This window comes from Salvelinus fontinalis, chromosome 20, assembly GCF_029448725.1.
Source record: "Salvelinus fontinalis isolate EN_2023a chromosome 20, ASM2944872v1, whole genome shotgun sequence".
NCBI lineage: Eukaryota > Metazoa > Chordata > Actinopteri > Salmoniformes > Salmonidae > Salvelinus > Salvelinus fontinalis.
In genome coordinates, this window is record NC_074684.1 from 45457157 (window position 1) to 45479253 (window position 22097).

Genomic DNA, 22097 nt, shown 5'->3' on the forward strand with positions numbered 1-22097 from the left:
GTCTTTGGTCTTATTGTGTTTTCTCCCCCGGGATAGAAACGGTCTTTGGTCTTATCGTGTTTTCCCCCCTGAGATAGAAACTGTCTTTGGTCTTATCGTGTTTCCCCCCCTGAGATAGAAACGGTCTTTGGTCTTATCGTGTTTCCCCCCCTGAGATAGAAACGGTCTTTGGTCTTATCGTGTTTTCCCCCCTGAGATAGAAACTGTCTTTGGTCTTATTGTGTTTTTCCCCCTGAGATAGAAACTGTCTTTGGTCTTATCGTGTTTTTCCCCCCCGAGATAGAAACGGTCTTTGGTCTTATCGTGTTTTTCCCCCCCGAGATAGAAACGGTCTTTGGTCTTATTGTGTTTTTCCCCCCCGAGATAGAAACGGTCTTTGGTCTTATTGTGTTTTTCCCCCCCGAGATAGAAACTGTCTTTGGTCTTATCGTGTTTTTCCCCCTGAGACAGTTTCTACCTTTGGGTCTTTCTGTATACCTGTAATATTTTGTATGGCCACTATATATGTATATATACGGTACCAGTTAAAAGTTTGGATACGCCTTCTCATTCCAGGGTTTTTCTATATTTTTACTATTTTCTACCTTGTAGAATAATAGTGATGACATCAAAACTATGAAATAACACATATGGAATCATGTAGTAACCCAAAAAAGTGTTAAACAAATCAAAATATATTTTATATTTGAGATTCTTCAAAGTAGCCACCCTTTTCCTTGATGACAGCTTTGCACATTCTTGGCATTCTCTCAACCCGCTTCAAATCAAATTGTATTTGTCACATGCGCCGAATACAACAGGTGTAGAACTTACTGTGAAATGCTTACTTACAAGCGTTTAATGCAGTTAAAGAAATGGAGTTAAGAAAATAATTCCTAAATAAACTAAAGTAAGAAAAAAAATTACATAACAATAGCGAGGCTATATACAGGGGGTACCGGTACTGAGTCAATTGACTGAGTAGCAGCAGTGTAAAAATGGGGGGGGGGGGGGGGGGGGGGGGGATGTAAATAGTCTGTGTGGCCATTTGATTAATTGTTCAGCAGTCTTATGGCTTGGAGGTAGACGCTGTTAAGGAGCCTTTTGGTCCTAGACTTGGCGTTCCGGTACCGCTTGCCGTGCGGTAGTAGAGAGAACAGTCTATGACTTGGAGGACTGGAGTCTTTTGACAATTTTTAGGGCCTTCCTCTTGACACCACCTATTATATAGGTCCTGGATGGTAGGAAGCTTAGCCCCAGTGATGTACTGGGCCGTACACACTACCTTTTGTAGCGCCTTATGGTCAGATGCCGAGCAGTTGCCATACCAGGCGGTGATGCAACTGGTCAGGATGCTCTCGATGGTGCAGCTATAGAACTTTTTGAGGTTCTGGAGACCCATGCCAAATCTTTTCAGTCTCCTGAGGGGGAAAATGTGTTGTCGTGCCCTCTTCACAACTGTCTTGGTGTGTGGACCATGAAAGTTTGTTGGTGATGTGAACACCAAGGAACTTGAAACTTTCGACCCGCTCCATGTTAATGTGGGCCTGTTCGGCCCTCCTTTTCCTATAGTCCACGATCAGCTCCTTTGTCTTGTTCACATTGAAGGGAGAAGTTGTTGAGAAGCCAGGTCTCTGACCTCTTTCCTATAGGCTGTCTCATTGTTCTCAGAGATCAGGCCTACCACTGTTGTCGTCTGCAAACTTAATAATGGTGTTGGAGTCGTGGGTGAACAGGGAGTACAGGAGGGGACAAAGCACACATCCCTGGGGGGCCCCAGTGTTGTTACCTACCCTTACCACCTGGGGGCGGCCCGTCAGGAAGTCCAGGATCCAGTTGCAGAGGGAGGTGTTTAGTCCCAGAATCCTTAGCTTAGTGATGAGCTTTGAGGGCATTATGGTGTTGAACGCTGAGCTGTAGTTAATGAACAGCATTCTCACATAGGTGTTCCTTTCGTCCAGGTGGGAAAGGGCAGTGTGGTGTGCGATTGAGATTGCGTCATCTCTGGATTTGTTGTGGCATTTTGTGAATTGGAGTGGGTCTAGGGTTTCCGGGATGATGGTGTTGTGAGCCATGACCAGCCTTTCAAATCACTTCATGGCTACCGATGTGAGTGCTATGGGACGGTAATCATTTAGCCAGGTTACCTTTGCATGCTTTTGAAAAATGTCAGTGAAGACACTTGACAGTTGGTCTGCGTATGCTTTGAGTACACTTCCTGGTAATCCGTCTGTGAATGTTGACCTTTTTAAAGGTCTTGCTCACATCGTCTACGGCGAGTGATCACACAGTTGTCTGGAACAGCTGGTGCTCTCATGCATGCTTCAGTGTTGCTTGCCTCGAAGCTAGCATGAAAGGCATTTAGCTTGTCTGGTAGGCTCGTGTCATTGGGCAGCTCGTGTCTGGGTTTCCTTTTGTTATCCGTAATATTTTTCAAGCCCTGCCACATCCGACGAGCGTCAGAGCCGGTGTAGTACGATTCAATCTTAATCCTGTATTGATGCTTTGCCTATTTGATGGTTCGTCTGAGGGCATAGCGGGATTTCTTATAAGCATCCGGATTAGTGTCCGGCTCCTTGAAAGTGGCAGCTTCATGAGGTAGTCAACTGGAATGCATTTCAATTAACAGGTGTGCCTTGTTAAAAGTACATATGTGTAATTTCTTTCCGTCTTAATGCGTTTGAATAAATCAGTTGTGTAGTGATAAGGTAGGGGTGTTATAAGTAAAGGATAGCCCTATTTGATTAAAGTCCATATTGTGTCAAGAACAGCTCAAATTATCAAAGAGAAATGACAGTCCATCATTTTGAGACATGAAGCTCAGTCAATCTGAAAAATGTAATGAACTTTGAAAGTTTCTTCAAGTGCAGTCGCAAAGAACATTAAGCTCTATGATGAAACTGGCTCTCGTGAGGACCGCCACAGGAAAGGAAGACCCAGAGTTACCTCTGCTGTAGAGGATAAGTTCATTAGAGTTACCAGCCTTGTAGTGTATCTATGATGAAACTGGCTCTCGTGAGGACCGCCACAGGAAAGGAAGACCCAGAGTTACCTCTGCTGCCGAGGATACGTTCATTAGAGTTACCAGCCTTGTAGTGTATCTATGATGAAACTGGCTCTCGTGAGGACCGCCACAGGAAAGGAAGACCCAGAGTTACCTCTGCTGCAGAGGATACGTTCATTAGAGTTACCAGCCTCAGGAAAGGAAGACCCAGAGTTACCTCTGCTGCAGAGGATAAGTTTATTAGAGTTACCAGCCTCAGGAAAGGAAGACCCAGAGTTACCTCTGCTGCAGAGGATAAGTTTATTAGTTACCAGTCTCAGATTGCAGCCCAAATAAATGCTTCACAGAGTTCAAGTAACAGACACATCTCAACATCAACTGTTCAGAGGAGACTGGGTGAATCAGGCCTTCATGGTCTAATTGCTGCAAAGAAACCACTACTAAAGGACAACAACAAAAAGAGACTTGCTTGGGCCAAGAAACACGAGCAATGGACATTAGACCGGTGTAAATCTGTCGTTTGGTCTGATGAGTTCAAATTTGAGATTTTTGGTTCCAACCTCTGTGTCTTTGTGAGACGAAAAGTAGGTGAACGGATGATCTCTCTGCATGTTTATTTCCCACCGTGAAGCATGGAGGAGGAGGTGTAATGGTGTGGGAATGCTTCGCTAGTGACACCGTCTGTGATTTTATTTAGAATTCAAGGCACACTTAACCAGCAGGCTACCACAGCATTCTGCAGCGATACGCCATCCCATCTGGTTTGTGTTTAGTGGGACTATAATTTGTTTTTCAACAGGACAATGACCCAACACATCTCCAGGCTGTGTAAGGGCTATTTGACCAAGAAGGAGAGTGATGGAGTGTTGCATCAGATGACCTGGCCTCCACAATCACCCAACCTCAACCCAATTGAGATGGTTTGGGATGAGTTGGACCGCAGAGAGAAAAAGCAGCCAACATGTGCTCAACATATGTTGAAACCCCTTCCAAGACTGTTGGAAAAGCATTCCTCATGAAGCTGGTTGAGAGAATACCAAGAATGTGCAAAGCTGTCATCAAGGCAAAGGGTGGCTACTATGAAGAATCTAAAATATAATTTGATTTGTTTAACACTTTTTGGGGTTACTACATGATTCCATAGTTTTGATGTCTTCACTATTATTCAACAAAGTAGAAAATAGTAAAAATAAAGAAAAACCCTTGGATGAGTAGGTGTTCAAACTTTTAACTGGTACTGTGTATGTATGTATGTGTGCAAATACTACCGTTCACAAGTTTGAGGTCACTTAGAAATGTCCTCGTTTTTGAAAGAAAAGCACATTTTTTTGTCCATTTTTAAACAAAAAATAACATCAAATTGATCAGAAATATAATGTAGACATTGTTAATGTTGTAAATGACTATTGTAGCTGGAAACGGCTGATTTTTAATGGAATATCTACATTGGCGTCCAGAAGCCCATTATCAGCAACCATCACTCCTGTGTTCCAATGGCACGTTGTGTTAGCTAATCCAAGTTTATCATTTTAAAAGGCTCATTGATCATTAGAAAACCCTTTTACAAATATGGTAGCACAGCGTAAAACTGTGGTGCTGATTTTAAGGAAGCAATAAACTGGTCTTTAGACTAGTTGAGTATCTGGAGCATCAACATTTGTGCGTTCGATTTACAGGCTCAAAATGTCCAGAAACAAATGACTTTATTCTGAAACTCGTCAGTCTATTCTTGTTCTGAGAAATGAAGGCTATTCCACGCGAGAAATTGCCAAGAAACTGAAGATCTCGTACAACGCTGTGTACTACTCCCTTCACAGAACAGCGCAAACTGGCTCTAACCAGAATAGAAAGAGTGGGAGGCCCCGGTGCACAACTGAGCAAGAGGACAAGTACATTCCAGTGTTTAGTTTGAGAAACCGACTCCTCACAAGTCCTCAACTGGAAGCTTCATGAAATAGTACCCGCAAAACACCAGTCTCAACGTCAACAGTGAAGAGGCGACTCCGGGAATTAGCCTTTTAAAATGATAAACTTGGATTAGCTAACACAACGTGCCATTGGAACACAGGAGTGATGGTTGCTGATAATGGGCCTCTGTACACCTATGTAGATATTCCATTAAAAATCTGCCGTTTCCAGCTACAATAGTCATTTACAACATTAACAATGTCAACACTATTTCTGATCAATTTGATGTTATTTTAAATTGACAGAAAAATTAGCTTTTCTTTCATAAACACTGACATTTCTAAGTGACCCCAAACCTTTGATTGGTAGTGTGTGTGTGTGTGTATATTTTGGTTAAGAAAACTATTTTTTTTTAAAAACCTGTCCGAACCCTCTCCTAACCCGGATGACGCTGGGCCAATTGTGTCCCTATGAGACTCCCGGTCACGGCCGTTGTGATGTACAGCCTGGGCTCAAACCCGGGTCTGTAGTGACTCCTCTAGCACTGCAATGCTGTGCCTTAGACTGCTGCGTCACTCGGTAACAAGATATTGAGTTGAACCACCGCCTTTCCCCCTCAGAACAGCCTCAATTCGTCGGCACATGGACTCGACAAGGTGTCGAAAGCGTTCCACAGGGATGCTGGCCCATGTTGACTCCACAGGGATGCTGGCCCATGTTGACTCCACAGGGACGCCGCCCCATGTTGACTCCACAGGGATGTTGGCCCATGTTGACTCCACAGGGATGCTGGCCCATGTTGACTCCACAGGGATGCTGGCCCATGTTGACTCCACAGGGATGCTGGCCCATGTTGACTCCACAGGGATGCTGGTCCCATGTTGACTCCACAGGGATGCTGGCCCATGTTGACTCCACAGGGACGCTGGCCCCATGTTGACTCCACAGGGATGCTGGCCCATGTTGACTCCACAGGGATGCTGGCCCATGTTGACTCCACAGGGATGCTGGTCCCATGTTGACTCCACAGGGACGCTGGTCCATGTTGACTCCACAGGGACGCTGGCCCATGTTGACTCCACAGGGACGCTGGCCCATGTTGACTCCACAGGGACGCTGTCCCATGTTGACTCCACAGGGACGCTGTCCCATGTTGACTCCACAGGGATGCTGGCCCCATGTTGACTCCACAGGGATGCTGGCCCATGTTGACTCCACAGGGATGCTGGCCCATGTTGACTCCACAGGGATGCTGGCCCATGTTGACTCCACAGGGATGCTGGCCCATGTTGACTCCACAGGGATGCTGGCCCATGTTGACTCCACAGGGATGCTGGCCCCATGTTGACTCCACAGGGATGCTGGCCCCATGTTGACTCCACAGGGATGCTGGCCCCATGTTGACTCCACAGGGATGCTGGCCCCATGTTGACTCCACAGGGATGCTGGCCCCATGTTGACTCCACAGGGACGCTGGCCCATGTTGACTCCACAGGGACGCTGGCCCATGTTGACTCCACAGGGACGCTGGCCCATGTTGACTCCACAGGGACGCTGGCCCATGTTGACTCCACAGGGACGCTGGCCCCATGTTGACTCCACAGGGACGCTGGCCCATGTTGACTCCACAGGGACGCTGGCCCATGTTGACTCCACAGGGACGCTGGCCCATGTTGACTCCACAGGGACGCTGGCCCATGTTGACTCCACAGGGACGCTGGTCCATGTTGACTCCACAGGGACGCTGGCCCCATGTTGACTCCACAGGGACGCTGGCCCCATGTTGACTCCACAGGGACGCTGGCCCCATGTTGACTCCACAGGGACGCTGGCCCCATGTTGACTCCACAGGGACGCTGGCCCCATGTTGACTCCACAGGGACGCTGGCCCATGTTGACTCCACAGGGACGCTGGCCCATGTTGACTCCACAGGGACGCTGGCCCATGTTGACTCCACAGGGACGCTGGCCCATGTTGACTCCACAGGGACGCTGGCCCATGTTGACTCCACAGGGACGCTGGCCCATGTTGACTCCACAGGGACGCTGGCCCCATGTTGACTCCACAGGGACGCTGGCCCATGTTGACTCCACAGGGACGCTGGCCCATGTTGACTCCACAGGGACGCTGGCCCATGTTGACTCCACAGGGACGCTGGCCCATGTTGACTCCACAGGGACGCTGGCCCATGTTGACTCCACAGGGACGCTGGCCCATGTTGACTCCACAGGGACGCTGGCCCATGTTGACTCCACAGGGACGCTGGCCCATGTTGACTCCACAGGGACGCTGGCCCATGTTGACTCCACAGGGACGCTGGCCCATGTTGACTCCAATGCTTCCCACAGTTGTGTCCAGTTGGCTGGATGCCCTTTGGGTGACGGACCATTCTTGATAAACACAGGAAACTGTTGAGCGTGAAAAACCCAGCAGTGTTACAATTGTTGACTCTCAAACCGGTGCGCCTGGCACCTACTACCACACCCCGTTCAAAGGCACTGAAATGTGTTGTCTTCCCCATTCACCCTCTGACTGGCACACATACACCATCCATATCTCAATTGTCTCAAGGCTTAGAAATCCTTCTTTAACCCGTCTCCTCCCCCTTCATCTACACTGATTGAAGTGGATTTAACGAGTGACATCAAAAAGGGATCATAGCTTTCATAGTGTTCTTAATGTTTTGTACACTCGGTGTGTGTAGGTATGTGTGTGTGTGTGTATATATATATATATAAAACACTTTTTTAAATTCAGTAATGTTTTTCGCAACTGTTTTTGTGAGAGACCTCTACTTAGCCTGGGTACTAGTCTATTTGTGCTATAATTCCACTCCTTGTCATGCCATATTTGGTAAATGCGCAGAGTCCAAGGTGTGGAATGTTAACACAAAATAGGTTATGGATTCCAGGCTACATGTATGCATATTAGCAAATTTATCACATGTCATTTCTAATACAATGTAGGTCTGTTTCTCTGGTACTGAACAGAGAAATGCATGAGAATAAGACTGAGGGAGAGGCCCTACCCATCATGTCTGACCCCAAGACGGAGCTCCCTGCTGGGCTACTGGGGCTGGAGATACCCCCTGAGGTCCGGAGTGCCCTCCAGGTAGGCTGAACTACAACTCATTGTGTCCCTATTCTCTGTAATAGTGCACTTCTTTTGACAAGGCTTCATAGGGTCTATATCGTTTATATCTATCTTATCTATCTATATCTATCTTATCTATCTATATCGTTTATATCTATCTATCTATATCTTGTAACTGTTGGACATTTACATGTATAATGTAGCTGCAGGTAAAATTAGAAACGGGTTTGTTTCCAAGCTGTATATTCCAAGTAATTATTATATTAATAAATTCTCACCGTCCAACAATACATTTGAGGAAGACTACTTTAATTATTGTCCATTTTATTTATTTATTTTTAAAAAAAATTGGGGGGGGGGGCAGTTACAAAAGATAAATATTTACCCCTTTAAAAAAAAAAGTTTTAATCTGTTAAGCCGTTGCACTGTTTTGTCCACCCCAGGCAACCAACCTCATGTCCAGCTCAGGTCCTACTAAAATGGTGCCGTGGGGAGACACCAAGCCTCCAGATACTGGTTACTTGTCCACGGCTTCTCCAGTCATCCCCAAGACTGTGGACTATGGACATGGGCATGGTAGGGAGAGAAACATGGAAATGAGGAGCAGTGTTGGGGTCATTTTCCCTTTTTTTTTTATTCCAGTCAATTCAGAATGTGAGCTAAATTACAGTTCCAATTTCAGATGTTCCTAATTGTAAAAGCAATGAGGAGAATTGGAATTTCAGTGTACTTCCTGAATTGACTGGAATTTATATTTTTCTCTCTCTCTCGCTCTCAGACCTTGGTGCTGCCACAGTGGAACGGATCTCTTACGGCGAAAGGATTGTGTTGAGGCCCGATCCCTTACCTGACAGAGAGAGAGAGAGGAGCTATGAAAAAGGTGAGTTGATATTTATTCTTGGATGGTGATTGTTTTTGGAGACTCCGTAGCAGCTTTTACTTTTTTTTTAAACTTTTTTTTTTACATACTTTAGTAGAACACACTGTCCGTCTGAATAAGAAGGTCTGCTAGATCACTAAAAATGTAAATGTTATACGTTACTATCAACAGTGACGTAAGATGGGGTCATACATTTTTCCTAAGCCAATCCGTCGATCAGTTGGTGACGCTTGCGACGTCAAGGGTGTGATTCCCGCTGGGGCCACCAATACGTAAAAAAAATGTATGCACACCGACTAAGTCGGTTTTGGATCAAATAAAAAAGTCTGCTAAATGGTCGATATTGTTGTTATAACCATATCACCATATTCTCCTTTCCCCTGTAGAACCCCTGAGACACCCCTACCACAGAGACCTGTACTACGACAGACGACCGGGAGACCCCTACATGGAGTGCAGGGAGTACAGCAGAGAGAGGGAGATGTACAGAGAAAAAGCTCCCATGGACTTTGAAAGAGAACCATACGAGAGGGAACGCTACCCGCCTCGAGATGACAGGTATATCTGGTTCTGTTTTAGGGGGGTTTGAGCTATCTGGTTCCCTTTTTAGGAGGGTTTGAGCTATCTGGTTCCCTTTTTAGGAGGGTTTGAGCTATCTGGTTCCCTTTTTAGGAGGGTTTGAGCTATCTGGTTCCCTTTTTAGGAGGGTTTGAGCTATCTGGTTCCCTTTTTAGGAGGGTTTGAGCTATCTGGTTCCCTTTTAGGAGGGTTTGAGCTATCTGGTTCCCTTTTTAGGAGGGTTTGAGCTATCTGGTTCCCTTTTAGGAGGGTTTGAGCTATCTGGTTCCCTTTATAGGAGGGTTTGAGCTATCTGGTTCCCTTTTTAGGAGGGTTTGAGTTACTGTGACTAGTCTGGTATTATATCACCCTGTGACTAGTCTGGCTGGTATTATATCACCCTGTGACTTGTCTGGCTGGTATTATATCACCCTGTGACTAGTCTGGCTGGTATTATATCACCCTGTGACTAGTCTGGCTGGTATTATATCACCCTGTGACTAGTCTGGCTGGTATTATATCACCCTGTGACTAGTCTGGCTGGTAGTATATCACCCTGTGTTACTGTGACTAGTCTGGCTGGTATTATATCACCCTGTGACTAGTCTGGCTGGTATTATATCACCCTGTGACTAGTCTGGCTGGTATTATATCACCCTGTGACTAGTCTGGCTGGTATTATATCACCCTGTGACTAGTCTGGCTGGTATTATATCACCCTGTGACTAGTCTGGCTGGTATTATATCACCCTGTGACTAGTCTGGCTGGTATTATATCACCCTGTGTCTAGTCTGGCTGGTATTATATCACCCTGTGACTAGTCTGGCTGGTATTATATCACCCTGTGTTACTGTGTCTAGTCTGGCTGGTATTATATCACCCTGTGACTAGTCTGGCTGGTATTATATCACCCTGTGTTACTGTGACTAGTCTGGCTGGTATTATATCACCCTGTGACTAGTCTGGCTGGTATTATATCACCCTGTGACTAGTCTGGCTGGTATTATATCACCCTGTGACTAGTCTGGCTGGTATTATATCACCCTGTGACTAGTCTGGCTGGTAGTATATCACCCTGTGTTACTGTGACTAGTCTGGCTGGTATTATATCACCCTGTGACTAGTCTGGCTGGTATTATATCACCCTGTGACTAGTCTGGCTGGTATTATATCACCCTGTGTTACTGTGACTAGTCTGGCTGGTATTATATCACCCTGTGACTAGTCTGGCTGGTATTATATCACCCTGTGACTAGTCTGGCTGGTATTATATCACCCTGTGACTAGTCTGGCTGGTATTATATCACCCTGTGTCTAGTCTGGCTGGTATTATATCACCCTGTGACTAGTCTGGCTGGTATTATATCACCCTGTGTTACTGTGTCTAGTCTGGCTGGTATTATATCACCCTGTGACTAGTCTGGCTGGTATTATATCACCCTGTGACTAGTCTGGCTGGTATTATATCACCCTGTGACTAGTCTGGCTGGTATTATATCACCCTGTGTTACTGTGACTAGTCTGGCTGGTATTATATCACCCTGTGACTAGTCTGGCTGGTATTATATCACCCTGTGACTAGTCTGGCTGGTATTATATCACCCTGTGACTAGTCTGGCTGGTATTATATCACCCTGTGACTAGTCTGGCTGGTAGTATATCACCCTGTGTTACTGTGACTAGTCTGGCTGGTATTATATCACCCTGTGACTAGTCTGGCTGGTATTATATCACCCTGTGACTAGTCTGGCTGGTATTATATCACCCTGTGACTAGTCTGGCTGGTATTATATCACCCTGTGACTAGTCTGGCTGGTATTATATCACCCTGTGACTAGTCTGGCTGGTATTATATCACCCTGTGACTAGTCTGGCTGGTATTATATCACCCTGTGACTAGTCTGGCTGGTATTATATCACCCTGTGACTAGTCTGGCTGGTAGTATATCACCCTGTGTTACTGTGACTAGTCTGGCTGGTATTATATCACCCTGTGACTAGTCTGGCTGGTATTATATCACCCTGTGACTAGTCTGGCTGGTATTATATCACCCTGTGACTAGTCTGGCTGGTATTATATCACCCTGTGACTAGTCTGGCTGGTATTATATCACCCTGTGACTAGTCTGGCTGGTATTATATCACCCTGTGACTAGTCTGGCTGGTATTATATCACCCTGTGACTAGTCTGGCTGGTATTATATCACCATGTGACTAGTCTGGCTGGTATTATATCACCCTGTGACTAGTCTGGCTGGTATTATATCACCCTGTGACTAGTCTGGCTGGTATTATATCACCCTGTGACTAGTCTGGCTGGTATTATATCACCCTGTGTTACTGTGTCTAGTCTGGCTGGTATTATATCACCCTGTGACTAGTCTGGCTGGTATTATATCACCCTGTGACTAGTCTGGCTGGTATTATATCACCCTGTGACTAGTCTGGCTGGTATTATATCACCCTGTGACTAGTCTGGCTGGTATTATATCACCCTGTGACTAGTCTGGCTGGTAGTATATCACCCTGTGTTACTGTGACTAGTCTGGCTGGTATTATATCACCCTGTGACTAGTCTGGCTGGTATTATATCACCCTGTGACTAGTCTTGCTGGTATTATATCACCCTGTGACTAGTCTGGCTGGTATTATATCACCCTGTGACTAGTCTGGCTGGTATTATATCACCCTGTGTTACTGTGACTAGTCTGGCTGGTATTATATCACCCTGTGACTAGTCTGGCTGGTATTATATCACCCTGTGACTAGTCTGGCTGGTATTATATCACCCTGTGACTAGTCTGGCTGGTATTATATCACCCTGTGACTAGTCTGGCTGGTATTATATCACCCTGTGACTAGTCTGGCTGGTATTATATCACCCTGTGACTAGTCTGGCTGGTATTATATCACCCTGTGACTAGTCTGGCTGGTATTATATCACCCTGTGACTAGTCTGGCTGGTATTATATCACCCTGTGACTAGTCTGGCTGGTATTATATCACCCTGTGACTAGTCTTGCTGGTATTATATCACCCTGTGACTAGTCTGGCTGGTATTATATCACCCTGTGACTAGTCTGGCTGGTATTATATCACCCTGTGACTAGTCTGGCTGGTATTATATCACCCTGTGACTAGCCTGGCTGGTATTATATCACCCTGTGTTACTGTGACTAGTCTGGCTGGTATTATATCACCCTGTGTTACTGTGACTAGTCTGGCTGGTATTATATCACCCTGTGTTACTGTGACTAGTCCAGCTGGTTGGTGTAGCCTTGTGAATATTTCCTGCCCAGGGCCCGGATTCATAAAACTGAGTGCTGATCTAGGATCAGGTCCTCCCTGTCCGTATAATCATATTTATTATGATGTAAAAGGGGAAACTGATCCAAGATCAGACCCCCCCCCCCCCCCCCATTCTAAAACTCCAGATGTGCAGTGTTCTGATCCTGTCTCTCTCTCCAGACCCCCCCCCGGCCATCCTCCACCTCGCCCGGGCTACAGGGACACGAGGGAGGGCAGCCGGACCAGTAGAGATGGAGAGGATCCTTATGGAAGGCCTGGGGGTTATGACAGACCTCCGTACGAGCGTGGGCCTGAACGCTACGACCACGGCGCCTCACCATACGGTAAAGACAGTCTCAAAACGAACCGACTTGGTGCAATGCGAATGTCTCGGTATGTGAGTGGGGCTGATTTTGTACAACAAACAAACAAAACAAATGTGCATTGTCCAAAAGAAAGAATTCTCTGAAGCTACCATGCCTTCACAAAGTATTCATACCCCTTGACTTATTCCACATTTTGTTACAGCCTGAATTCAAAATGTATATTAAAAAAAAGCTCTCACCCGGCTACACACAATACCGCATAATGATAAAAATGAAAACATGGTTTTAGAAAATGTTGCTAATTTATTGAAAATGAAAACCAGAAATGTCTAATTTATTTAAATATTCATATCCCTGAGTCAATACTTTGTAGAAGCACCTTTGGCAGCCATTATATTTGAGTCTGTTCTGGGTTAAGTCTCTAAGAGATTTCCACACCTGGAATGTGGAACATTTTCCCGTTTTTTTGTTATTTTCAAAACGATTCAACCTTCTGTCTAATTGGTTGTTGATCGTTGCTAGACAACCATTTTCAGGTCTTGCCATAGATTTTCAAGTCAAAACTGTTACTCGGCCACTCAGGAACATTCACCTTCATCTCGATAAGCAACTACAGTGTAGATTTGGCCTTGTGTTTTAGGTTATCGTCCCGCTGAAAGGTGAATTAATCTCACAGTGTCTGGTGGATAGCAGACTGATCCAGGATTTTACCTGTGCTTAGCTCCTGTCTGTTTCTTTTTTTATTCTGAAAAACTCCCCTGTCCTTAACGATTACACGCATACCCATAACATAATGCAGCCATCACTATGCTTGAAAATATCAAGTGTTAAAAAGTTAATTGCTTTGCCACATTTTTTGCAGTTTTACTTTAGTGCCTCATTACAAACAGGATGCATGTTTTGAAATATTTGTGTTCTGTACAAGCTTCCTTCTTTTCACTCTGTCATTGAGGTTAGTATTGTGGAGTAACTACAATGTTGTTGATCCATCCTCAGTTTTCTCCTGTCACAGCCATTAAACTCTCTAACTGTTTTAAAGTCACCATTGGCCTCATGGTGAAATCCCTGAGCGGTTTCCTTCCTCTCCGGCAACTGAGTTAGGAAGGACGCCTCTATCTTTGTAGTGACTGGGTGTATTGATACACCATCTAAAGTGTAATTAATAACTTCACCATGCTCAAAGAGATATTCAACGTCTGCTTTTGTATTTTTACCCATCTACCAATAGGTACCCTTCGCGAGGCATTGGAAAAACTTCCCTGGTCTTTGTGGTTGAATCTGTGTTTGAAATTCACTGCTCGACTGAGGGACTTTACAATTATCTGTATGTTTTGGGGTACAGAGATGAGGTAGTCGTTACAAAAATCATGTTAAACACTTATTGCACACAGAGTCAGTCCATGCAACTTATTATGCAATTTATTAAGCACTTTTATTTAACTTATTTAATCTTGCCATAAGAAAGGGGTTGAATACTTATTGACTCAAGACATTTCAGCTTGTAATTTTTAGTTTCTTTGTAAAAAATATTGTGTTTTAAGCCAGTGACCCCAAAAAATCTAAATTTAAACCATTTTAAATTCAGGGTGTCACACACAACAAAATGTTATATTCAATGGGGTGTGAATACTTTTGAAGGTACTATAAACGCAGAAAACAATCAAAATGGTATTTTAAGGCATCTTCCATTGTCTGTCTTTTCATGCCACTTGGTTGTGAAGAAATGAAGAGAGCCAGTAGTATCTGTTCCTTTTGTGTACCGACTGTCCTGTCCTGTGGTCCAGGTGAACGGAGGAGTTACCCAGACGAGAGAGGAGGAGGAGGAGGAGGAGGAGGAGGAGGAGGAGGAGGAGGCCCCACGTCGTCCCACCCTCCTCCCCCACCACCGGCTGCTCCTCCTTCCAGGATCGAGAAGAAACCGGAGACCAAGAACGTGGAGGATCTTCTCAAACTACCAGGCCGAGACACTCGTCCAGAAAGGGTGCAAATAAATGGCTGCTCGCTCACTCACTCGTTATCACTTTACACTTCACCATAAATGATCCGTTATATGATAATGTTGTAGTGGCCATGTCATTATATGATAATGCCGTAGTGGCCAGATCATTATATGATAATGCTGTAGTGGCCAGGTCATTATGATAATGCTGTAGTGGCCAGATCATTACATGATAATGCTGCAGTGGCCAGGTCATTATATGATAATGCTGTAGTGGCCAGGTCATTATGATAATGCTGTAGTGGCCATGTCATTATATGATAATGCTGTAGTTGGCCAGGTCATTATATGATAATGCTGTATTGGTCAGGTCATTATATGATAATGCTGCAGTGGCCAGGTCATTATATGATAATGCTGTAGTGGCCATGTCATTATATGATAATGCTGTAGTGGCCATGTCATTATATGATAATGCTGTAGTTGGCCAGGTCATTATATGATAATGCTGTAGTTGGCCAGGTCATTATATGATAATGCTGTAGTTGGCCAGGTCATTATATGATAATGCTGTAGTTGGCCAGGTCATTATATGATAATGCTGTAGTGGCCAGGTCATTATATGATAATGTTGTAGTGGCCATGTCATTATATGATAATGCTGTAGTGACCATATCAGTATATGATAATGCTGTAGTGGCCATATCATTATGATAATGCTGTAGTGGCCAGATCATTATATGATAATGCTGTAGTGGTCAGGTCATTATATGATAATGCGGTAGTGGCCAGATCATTATATGATAATGCGGTAGTGGCCAGATCATTATATGATAATGCTGTAGTGTCCAGGTCATTATGATAATGCTGTAGTGGTCAGATCATTATGATAATGCTGTAGTGGCCATGTCATTATGATAATGATGTAGTGGCCAGGTCATTATGATAATGCTGTAGTGGCCATATCATTATATGATAATGCTGTAGTGGTGAGATCATTATACGATAATGCTGTAGTGGTCAGGTCATTATATGATAATGCTGTAGTGGTCAGATCATTATACGATAATGCTGTAGTGGTCAGATCATTATACAATAATGCTGTAGTGGTCAGGTCATTATATGATAATGCTGTAGTGGTCAGATCATTATATGATAATGCTGTAGTGGTCATATCATTATATGATAATGCTGTAGTGGTCAGATCATTATATGATAATGCTGTAGTAGCCACTAACAATGAAAGAAGGTCTTCAAACATGGAAGGTAGTCAGGTGGAGGCTAGATCAGGTGGGACCATTCTAGCCAATGAGAGGGCAGATAACCATTTGAATAACGGACACACCTCTGATGTCACGTGTCCTACTTTTATATAAGTTCACTCGTAACAACAACGTAAGCATTACGAAACATCTATTCGATCATGTAGCAAATAAGTCATGACATTATTTGCTATTTACACTCGTTATTTGTTATTTACGCTCTCGTTGACCTCCGCACACGCAAAAAAAACGCCTCGCTTGGTGAGCAGAAAGAAAGACATTGTCACCTGTAGATTTGGCCCCAGGTATCTTTTGGAAATTATTCAGACCCCTTCGCTTTTCCCACGTTTTGTTACATTACGGCCTAAAATGGATTACAAAAAACAAAATATCCTCATCAATCTATACACAACACCCATATCATGTTGTGGTGAACTTCACAGGGTGGTGAAAGTGCAAGGGGATGAGTTTGATGCTCCTTTCCAATCGAGGCTCTTATGCTGGTCACATGATCATCGAACGCTTGGCTGCCGTTTGACAAATACAAAATGATGGAATCTCCATTCATAAATGAAGCTGGTGGGTTTATACTTTATAGTTTACATCTGCCAAAGACTTGGGAAATGAACGGGAATGATTTTGACAAATGACAGGAGTGGAATGTTAGTTAAAACGACTGGTACCCAGACTACCGACTGGTACCCAGACTACCGACTGGTACCCAGACTACCGACTGGTACCCAGACTACCGACTGGTACCTAGACTACCGACTGGTACCCCGACTGCCGACTGGTACCCCGACTACCGACTGGTACCCCGACTGCCGACTGGTACCCCGACTACCGACTGGTACCTAGACTACCGACTGGTACCTAGACTACCGACTGGTACCTAGACTACCGACTGGTACCCCGACTACCGACTGGTACCCCGACTACCGACTGGTACCCAGACTACCGACTGGTACCTAGACTACCGACTGGTACCCCGACTGCCGACTGGTACCCCGACTGCCGACTGGTACCCCGACTGCCGACTGGTACCCCGACTGCCGACTGGTACCCAGACTACCGACGGGGGGTTCTGGGTTGAATGTGCCCGGACTACCGACGGGGGGTTCTGGGTTGAATGTGCCCGGACTACCGACTGGTACCCAGACTACCGACGGGCGGTTCTGGGTTGAATGTACCCAGACTACCGACGGGGGGTTCTGGGTTGAATGTACCCAGACTACCGACGGGGGGTTCTGGGTTGAATGTGCCCAGACTACCGACGGGGGGTTCTGGGTTGAATGTGCCCAGACTACCGACGGGGGGTTCTGGGTTGAATGTGCCCAGACTACCGACGGGCGGTTCTGGGTTGAATGTACCCAGACTACCGACGGGCGGTTCTGGGTTGAATGTGCCCGGACTACCGACTGGTACCCAGACTACCGACGGGCGGTTCTGGGTTGAATGTACCCAGACTACCGACTGGTACCCAGACTACCGACGGGGGGTTCTGGGTTGAATGTACCCAGACTACCGACTGGTACCCGGGCTACCGACTGGTACCCAGACTACCGACGGGGGGTTCTGGGTTGAATGTGCCCAGACTACCGACGGGGGGTTCTGGGTTGAATGTGCCCAGACTACCGACGGGGGGTTCTGGGTTGAATGTACCCAGACTACCGACGGGCGGTTCTGGGTTGAATGTGCCCAGACTACCGACGGGGGGTTCTGGGTTGAATGTGGACGCACATCGGACAGTTCTGATTCCACTCATCTTTGTACCTGTTCTATTATAGTGTCTTTTGACAGCCATTGAGTCAGTTTTCTTCTTCCCGATTGGCTGATCCCTCCTGATGACCCGGTTGGACATGACTCCCAACAGGTTCATCAGGAGGGATCAGCCAATGAAGTCCCACCCGGGTGACTACATTAAAATGGTGGAAGCTCTCAATGGCGGTGTCCATGCTAATGTCGTTTTGGCCACTAGAGGCCTCCATCATTCTCTTTTTGAAACCCCCGCCCACCTTGCCGTGTAGCGCCGACCCACCTTGCCGTGTAGCGCCGACCCACTTTGCCGTGTAGCTCCGCCCGCCTTGCCGTGTAGCGCCGACCCACCTTGCCGTGTAGCGCCGACCCGCCTTGCCGTGTAGCGCCGCCCGCCTTGCCGTGTAGCGCCGACCCACCTTGCCGTGTAGCGCCGACCCACCTTGCCGTGTAGCGCCGCCCGCCTTGCCGTGTAGCGCCGCCCGCCTTGCCGTGTAGCGCCGACCCGCCTTGCCGTGTAGCTCCGCCCGCCTTGCCGTGTAGCGCCGACCCACCTTGCCGTGTAGCGCCGACCCACTTTGCCGTGTAGCTCCGCCCGCCTTGCCGTGTAGCGCCGACCCGCCTTGCCGTGTAGCGCCGACCCGCCTTGCCGTGTAGCGCCGACCCGCCTTGCCGTGTAGCGCCGCCCGCCTTGCCGTGTAGCGCCGCCCGCCTTGCCGTGTAGCGCCGCCCGCCTTGCCGTGTAGCGCCGACCCGCCTTGCCGTGTAGCTCCGGCCCGCCTTGCCGTGTAGCGCCGCCCGCCTTGCCGTGTAGCGCCGCCCGCCTTGCCGTGTAGCGCCGACCCGCCTTGCCGTGTAGCGCCGACCCGCCTTGCCGTGTAGCGCCGACCCGCCTTGCAGTGTAGCGCCGCCCGCCTTGCCGTGTAGCGCCGCCCGCCTTGCCGTGTAGCGCCGCCCGCCTTGCCGTGTAGCGCCGACCCGCCTTGCCGTGTAGCTCCGGCCCGCCTTGCCGTGTAGCGCCGCCCGCCTTGCCGTGTAGCGCCGCCCGCCTTGCCGTGTAGCGCCGACCCGCCTTGCCGTGTAGCGCCGACCCGCCTTGCCGTGTAGCGCCGACCCACCTTGCCGTGTAGCGCCGACCCACCTTGCCGTGTAGCGCCGACCCACCTTGCCGTGTAGCGCCGACCCACCTTGCCGTGTAGCGCCGACCCACCTTGCCGTGTAGCGCCGACCCACCTTGCCGTGTAGCGCCGACCCACCTTGCCGTGTAGCGCCGACCCACCTTGCCGTGTAGCGCCGCCCGCCTTGCCGTGTAGCGCCGACCCGCCTTGCCGTGTAGCTCCGACCCGCCTTGCCGTGTAGCTCCGGCCCGCCTTGCCGTGTAGCGCCGCCCACCTTGCCGTGTAGCGCCGACCCACCTTGCCGTGTAGCGCCGCCCGCCTTGCCGTGTAGCGCCGCCCGCCTTGCCGTGTAGCGCCGACCCACCTTGCCGTGTAGCGCCGACCCACCTTGCCGTGTAGCGCCGCCTGCCTTGCCGTGTAGCTCCGGCCCGCCTTGCCGTGTATCGCCGCCTGCCTTGCCGTGTAGCGCCGACCCACCTTGCCGTGTAGCGCCGACCCGCCTTGCCGTGTAGCGCCGGCCCGCCTTGCCGTGTAGCTCCGGCCCGCCTTGCCGTGTAGCGCCGACCCGCCTTGCCGTGTAGCTCCGGCCCGCCTTGCCGTGTAGCGCCGGCCCGCCTTGCCGTGTAGCGCCGCCCACCATGCCGTATAGTGTGTCCCCTGACGTAATTCACCAACTTCCTTATTCAATTCAATACAACTTTATTTACACCTCATTCACTTATTTTCCCATTCAATTTAATACCATCTTTTCAATTAGGGTCAAGTGTCTTGCTCATGGGCACATCGACAGATTTTTCACCCTGTCTGCTCAGGGATTTGAACCCGGAATAATGTTTTGGTTACTGGCCCAACGCTCTTAACCGCTAGGCTACCTGTCCCTCTCAGGGACAAATAAGAAATGTGTTGCCAGGATAATAACAATCTCAACCTGTAGGCCAATACAAGTACAACAGGAGTACACAAATATCACATATCCTAGTTTTCTTCCGAGGTTTTGGCCTTTCTAGGGAGTTTTTCCTAGCCACCGTGCTTCTACACCTGCATTGCTTGCTGTTTGGGGTTTTAGGCTGGGTTTCAGTACAGAGATATCAGCTGATGTAAGAAGGGCTTTATAAATAAATTTGATTGGATATCCCCCAGTCTATTCCCAGATACTTGTCTGCTGTATGAGTGAGTTCCAATAACTTCTATAATGGTGTTTTCTCAGATCGTCATCATAATGAGAGGCCTACCAGGAAGTGGTAAAAGTCATGTAGCCAAGCTGATACGGGTGAGTAGAACCTAAAGTTACCGTCGTCTGAGCTTTGCTTTTTCTGTTGTTGTAGTGTTGACTCATCTGGGATTAAATGGTATTTCCTGTCATGCGTTTCCTGTTGCCCGGTAGCACAACTGGAAGGGAGTAGTATTGCTCCAAATCAGTGGTTCCCAACCTTTTTCTGGGGGTTCTGTACCCTTAAAACACTTTGACCTGCCTGAAGTAGCACCTCATGTGCGTGCGAGCGGCGTGGTTCTTAAATTATGTGTAAATTTGACCAAAAAAATGTGGTTTACGCACCCAGTCAAGTTTGGCAGACTTGTTTTCTATGACAAGGAAGTAGGAGTTGAACTTCCTGTTGGGTTTGGATAAATGTGAGCTCACTATTTGTACCATAGGGAGCTCTGTCAACTTACCCGGTAAAAAGGTTTCTTTTATTTTGACCAATTGATCAATAAGACTGTGTCATCAATCCTACGGCACGACAGTCTTCAGTGCATCAGACTTATAGATCATAGGGTTGCCAGGACGAGGAAAAAAAAGTTTGCCCAATGGACACTCAAAACCTGCCCAAAACCTGAGAACTTTTGGCTGGTTTTCACAGCAAGAGATGAGTTTTCATATTTAGACAATAAACCCTTTTTCCCTAAAGTTATAGAGACAATTTTAAGAAGGAATATCATAGTAACTAGTAATGATGTTGGAAGAATGATGTGGTTTTCCATCAAAATAGTAATTATTCCGAGCTATGACATGACGTAATAAAGGAATTTAAAATGTGGCAAGAGAGAAGATAATTCACCCTGATTAAACTCGCCAGATCATTTTCCATCAATGGATATCAATTTAACTTGTTTTATTGCCTAATCATAGCAATAAAACAACGGGGTATGGTATATGGCCAATATACCACGGCTAAGGGCTGGAGGACTTTTACCCCATTTTAAAAAGAAGCACGTGAGGGAGATCCGTGACTTCCATTTTAAATTTCCACTCGGGCAGTCCCCTAGACCTGAGCATGCATAAAGCACTTCGCTTGATACCGTTTTCTTTAAAGTCATTAGAATGTAGTTTAAACCACCTCAGAGTAAACGTATGTAATGCGCCTAAAGTAGTTTTCCAGTGATTTGTGTCATTTTCCAGCATAATTAATGTTTCCCGGAAACGGGTGTCTCCATAATGACAAATTAAATAGCCTACCTACAACTGGTAGAAAGTTGTCATGACGGGCGACTCCTTCGTCTCTCGCTCACGTTAACTCGGCCAATCGCTGTAGTGCTCTCTCAACACAGACACACCCATCTCCCCACCAGCACTCACTCAGCAACAACATGCCTCGCTGCCTGACAGTCCGCAGCAGGTCACAGTAACATATACACTACCATTCAAAGGTTTGGGGTCACTTAGAAATGTCCTTGTTCTTTTAAAGAAATTCACTTTTTTTTGTGTGTCCATTTTTAAAATAACATCCAATTGATCAGAAACACAGTGAAGACATTGTTAATGTTGTAAATGACTATTGTAGCTGGAAACGGCTGATTTTTTTTTAAATTGGAATATCTACAGAGTCCCATCATCAGCAAACATCACTCCTGTGTTAATGGCACGTTGTGTTAGCTAATCCAAGTTTATCATTTTAAAAGGCTAATTGAAAAAAGGCTAATTGAAAAAAGGCTAATTGATCATTAGAAAACCCTTTTGCAATTACGCAGCTGAAAACTGTTGTTCTG

The 22097-nt window shown here is 46.9% G+C and overlaps 1 protein-coding gene across 1 annotated transcript in view; it reads left to right on the forward strand.

Moving 5' to 3' along the window:
* Positions 1 to 22097, forward strand: part of LOC129817875 (YLP motif-containing protein 1-like) — a 60385-nt gene that overhangs the window by 11434 nt on the left and 26854 nt on the right. The window contains exons 8-14 of the mRNA XM_055873478.1: positions 7859 to 8003; positions 8429 to 8561; positions 8764 to 8865; positions 9252 to 9423; positions 12893 to 13056; positions 14823 to 15019; positions 20320 to 20382. Of these exons, the coding sequence (XP_055729453.1) occupies positions 7859 to 8003; positions 8429 to 8561; positions 8764 to 8865; positions 9252 to 9423; positions 12893 to 13056; positions 14823 to 15019; positions 20320 to 20382 (976 nt within the window). The remainder of the gene's footprint in view (positions 1 to 7858; positions 8004 to 8428; positions 8562 to 8763; positions 8866 to 9251; positions 9424 to 12892; positions 13057 to 14822; positions 15020 to 20319; positions 20383 to 22097) is intronic.